The 5344-nt window shown below is 41.1% G+C and overlaps 1 protein-coding gene across 1 annotated transcript in view; it reads left to right on the forward strand.

Annotated features, from left to right (window-relative positions):
• The window catches only part of CUNH1orf87 (chromosome unknown C1orf87 homolog), a gene marked incomplete at its 5' end in the record, with an annotated part of 50255 nt that overhangs the window by 34029 nt on the left and 10882 nt on the right, over positions 1 to 5344 (forward strand). The window contains 2 exons of the mRNA XM_029557812.1: positions 1703 to 1767; positions 4543 to 4613. Coding sequence (XP_029413672.1) covers positions 1703 to 1767; positions 4543 to 4613 — 136 coding nt within the window. The remainder of the gene's footprint in view (positions 1 to 1702; positions 1768 to 4542; positions 4614 to 5344) is intronic.

Here is a 5344-nt window from a genome sequence, read left to right on the forward strand (position 1 = left end):
GGCAGGAACGAAGGAAGGAAGGAAGGACGGAAGGAAGGAAGGAAAAGTACTCCCAAGAATGCTATATTTATTTATTTATTTATTTATGTACTTATTTACTTATGTATTTTAGTATGTGTGTCTGTGTTTGAGTATGGGCACACAAGTGCCACTGCACTGGCTTGTATGTCAGAGGACAGCTTTCAAGTGTTCTCTCCTACCATGGGTTCTGGAGATCAACCTCAGGACATCAGGCTTTCAGGGCCTGAGTTCTGGAGATCAGGTTTGCAGGGCAAGCTCCTTTACTTACTGAGTTGTCTCGCCAGCCCTTTGTCTTCTATTCCGTGTCTGAGAGAACATGACCTGACATTTCCTGACAGCTCTGAAAAACGTTTGGAATTCAGCATGTGAATGTCAATAGATCTAGTCTCTTGGTTGTTGTGTGTTGTTATAAAAGGGTCAGAAGATGCTGTAAGCCTAAGCCTGGTCTTCCTGAGGGTCTGAAAAGAAACTGAAAGAAGTGTAAAATTATAGAAAATGATTCTATTGTAGTTTATTTCCAGATCTGAGCTCATGCCTGACATTTGTATGATTATCATTTGCCATGAATGTTGCTGCTTCTCCAGCTTTGTCTTTACCTTACCAGACCTGCAGCATCTGACATAGTCACCATGTTTCTTAGTTGCAGGACTGCATACCATGGCTTCTCTCTCCCTGACATGAGGCTCTGGAGGCCACATTTTTTAAATTGCCATCAGAATACATAGGCTGACCAAAGAATCAGCCCGACATATGACCCAAGTATAAGAAAAGGTATATGGGGTACAAGCAAAACAAACTAGGTACATATTTAACACAATTTCTATTTAAAGAGAACAAAATCATATGACACTAGGACTCTGTGAGAAAACCTAGGATATCTATTTCCCAAGTTCCTTTCCACTTCTGGCCTCTGTTGGGTGAAACAGACGTTGAAGTCCTCCATCTGTAGGTTGGTTGCTAGCAACAGAAGCTATCTTTTGATGACATGAGCAAATATATTCTTTAAATAACATGAAATAACTCACAAAACTGAGGAAAAATAAAAATCAGAACCAAAATTTAATGACAGAGGAGACAGAGACACGTGGTAGACGAGAAGAGACAGGAAGCAGTAAAGAAAGTGACAGGTTGTAATTATAACTAGGTAAGATGAGTCACAACCTTGGCTGGAACAGGGTGCGAAACTTTGACTACAGTCCTACGCACACTGCATCCAAAAGGAATCAGGTAGTTATCACCACCAGAACAGAGTATTTATACAGAAGTGGAGAATGGGTACCAGGCAAGCAAATACAACTAATCTGCATATTTTAAGCTTTAGATAACTGATTTTCATTTATGACCTATTATTACTGAGTACAGTTTCTTCCTGGGAAGTTCGATAAATATTGCCTGAGTCCAAAACATTTAACTCCGTTCTACATTTGTTTGTGTTGCAATCCTTCAAATATTATAAAGGCTAAAAAGAAACTTCAGAAAGCCCCCGACACAAAGATTTAATGTACATACATATATGTATATATAAACTCAAAGTTATTTCTTTTCCTTCATTGAACACTGAATGATACAGATAGGAAAACCGCATCAAGATCATGACCAACCGGTATAAACTGGAGCTTCGCTGCTTACATTTCCAAGGTATTGGTGCTCATCACTCAGACTGTTTCTTTTTCTTACGCAGATGGCAGAATTTTGTTAAGTGGCTGGACAGGGCTTCTTCTCATTTGTTGTCTGAGTTGCCTACAGGTGAGTTCTATTCCTTTTGCTCCTGAGGGACCTCATTTCTCAGCACTTTTATTAATGCCCTGCATGGCGTGAGTGGTTTATTTGCTGGGTTTTACCTCATTCTTCTCACAGATGTAAATGGCTCAGCAGTGAAGACAAAACTGAGACTTGCCTTCATAACTATTCTTTTCTCATTTATTTGAATAGTAAGAAGCCCAATTCTCCAACTTCATTTTATTATGTCACATTTTCTCATGGCAGACTTTGGCATGAACGCGGCACACTTATATAGGAAGTTGATATTTGACAGAATTTCAATCTCTTTGATCTAGGGGTCCTTCAGCTCAGTAAATTTATTTGGCAGCTCTATCACCAAATATCACACACACACACACACACACACACACACACACACACACACATATATAAGGAAAAATTCACAGGTACCAATAGAGAGGACTTAGATATATCACTTGAATGTATCACTACTTATAATGAAGAGACAGAAAATCCAACTAAATTGGCTTAGGCAAGGAGCAGATTTTGGATTCTGTAATTAAAAGTCTTAGAGCACTAGTCGCTACAGGAAGAGTTCAACTTAGCTGTACAAAGGTCAGAATCAAGGATCAGTTTGCCCTGATTTTGGCATCATTCTTGAGCTATATATAAGGCACTCTCCTGGCTCCTCCAGGTACTTGGCAAAATAGCTTAAGGTAGCCGTGGTCATTATGCCTTCACACATATGATACGTCCTGTCAAGAAGGAAGGTACTTTGCAATATAAGTAGCAAGTATTTCCTCTCCTACCAGAGGCACAGCTTCAGTTTGAGGTTCCTTTTTGAACCAAGGCTGTGGTTCAGATACTCTCAGAGACTTAGATTAATCAGAACAAACTTGGCACTGGCACTGGAGGTCAGCCCTCCCAACTGACTGCACTGGGACAGGAATGGACTGGTCCCAAAAAGCAAAATCTGGTTTCTATCTCCAAAAGGAGACAGGGAAGGGTGGAATCATCAGGAGGAAAATGAACGCTAAAAGCAAAACAGACAAAAATCTACTTCAGTGTCAAGGCACAGCCAAGACATCTTGTAACTCTTTGCTCACTCGACTTCCTCTTCACTTTCCTCGTCTGTAGCGACCCTCCCCTCTCAGCCATTGCTTGAACGCACCAAGGACTCCTGCCTAAGTTGATCTCCTTCCCTGTAACTTTTCAAGTCCTTCTTCTCCAGTATGTTTGCAAGAGTTGTTCCCATGTCTCTTGTCTGCTCAGGAACATAGTTAATTGTCACCTCTTAGGAGGCTTTGGGTGAATTCCTAAGTTAGCAACCTCTGTAGTTCCCATTTGTGTCTGTAATTTATCAGGGCCTGATGTTGCTCTGTATCTATTTCCTGACCCTCATCACTGGGTTGCACAGTGCCAATGGGTGAGCTCTAGGTTCAGTGCTTTTCCTTTCTAAAAAAATGTAAGGTGGAGAGTGACTGAGGAAGATACCCAATGCTGATCTCTGACCTCCACAGTTATATGTACACATGCTCAGAGCACATCCACACATGCATGCACACACAAACATGTACGTCCCACATGGACCAAACACTTCCACAAACACAAACACACAAAGCAGTTGAGGAAGAAAATTCATAGTGATCTCTGCATGCAGTCCTAATGGACTATATAACAAAAGGGATTTAAACTTGCTGTTGGAATTTAGGAAACACCCTTAACTATTTAAAAATTATTGACCACAACTGTGCTCCAGGTACTTATTTACTTCCAAGTCCATTTAAGTCTGACAGTAATCCAAAGGTATCTTTATCTCCATCTGACTGCACAAGGCTCCTGAGAGGTAGAGTTTGAGTAGGTTGCTCAAGGTCATACATCTCTTGAAGAAAGTAGTCAGGATTCAAACACATCTAGCCTCAGAAATAATAATCTTACCCACTGTAGTACACAACCTCCTTCCAACTTTGCTTAAATCTTTTGGCTAATTTTTAGTGAAATACTGAGACCCAACACTGAAGTAATCTATATTTGTTAATGGCATGTTTAAATGGTATGTAGCACTATCTGGTCACCACAGGGATTCACAGAACCAACAGCTCATCAAGTAGTTCTGACTGAATATCCTCTATATGCCTTGGAGAAATAAGCAGAGGGTTTTTCTTTGCATCTTTGGGTAGTCTGCTCTATTGGTGAAGCAGAAAGTACTATTTTTGTAGCAGGAGACTGCCTGCAGTTGTGAGGTGTGCACACCTCCTTCCATACAGGGCCTCTGGCCATGGAAAAGAACACAGGAGGAGGAAAGGAGAGGTGCCTGATTCTCTTGTGGAAAGCGTAGCACAGTGCTTGCTTAGGAGACAGGGTCACAGGAAAGGCCTTGGCCCTTGCTAAGATAATATAGGCCTTTCTGATTCAGGGTCTTCCACTAGCTGAACCCTTCCATTTGTCCTAATGACTCCACCTCATCCCTCAGGCCATCAGTTTGTGTCAAAACAATCAATCCCCACCACTCCTGCCCCTGCTCTCAAGCAAGTTTAAATCATTTCCTGTTTCCATGCATTTTTCCTTTTGTGGTATGTATGACAACTTGGTTAAATAATACTTTTGAGAAACTATTTAGTACCTTCATCCCTGGTCTGGAATCTGGAGGATGGAAACATGACATTTTAGTCACCAAATGTCCCCTTTGCCTAACACAGTGACAACCACCCAGGAGAGCCACAGTGTTTCCTTTGCCTCATGTATGTAAATGCTAAATGTGTGTGCAAAGCTCAACCCTTCCATTTTTTCCTTGTTTAGGGAAGAATGGAAAGAGAGCTCCAGAGAAGCTTGAGGTCCCTGAGAGCTCCCAAGGCAAAACTGAACATGTGGTATGCACCTGGGCATATGGGACTTCCAGAAGGGCCTCAGAGATCCTTGATCTTCTTTCCCTCTCTTGCTAGGTGGGGTTCTCCCTGTGAAATTTCATTTCTACCCAATCCCTTTATGTCAGATCATCTTTTAAGACTTGCATCACACACAGAAGGGAGAAGGAACTCATACAGTGTGGATTAGCTCCTATCCTAGCTAGTATGAAGAAGTCTCTTGTTTGCCACATGCCCCCAAGAAATTGTACTTGTAGCATGTGTACAGGTGAGCTTCCAAAGTTTGCAACTACCAACTCTCATCAGAATAAAGAATGGTCATGAGACCCATTTTAGGATCTTAAGTCCAGATTCCAGGAACTGAGAGTGGCCTTTCTACCAAGCATCACTTTTAAAAATGTAACTGGGTCTCTGATTTAAAAATAATAAATAAAAAAGCAAGAAAGAAAAAAACCTGGCAAGAAGTTAAAATCCATCTTAATATTCCCGGCATTTAGCTAGAAGACGTCGAAGAACTGAGAAACAGCCTGAGTTTTTCTATTGTTGTTGTTTTTAAGTGCGCAGATTAGAACATAATTCATCTTAAAATGATGGGAGGCCTCTTCATGCACTTCACACATTGAAGTATTTTAGAAAACAGGATCCTTTTTGGCAAGCCTCCTGCCGTGCAGTAAACAACAGCAAGTGCTTTTCTCCTTGAGTGTTAAGTCTGTTGTGAATAAGATTGTAAAAAAAAA

This window comes from Nannospalax galili, unplaced genomic scaffold (assembly GCF_000622305.1).
Source record: "Nannospalax galili isolate Female #2095 unplaced genomic scaffold, S.galili_v1.0 scaffold1088, whole genome shotgun sequence".
Taxonomy (NCBI): Eukaryota; Metazoa; Chordata; class Mammalia; order Rodentia; family Spalacidae; genus Nannospalax; species Nannospalax galili.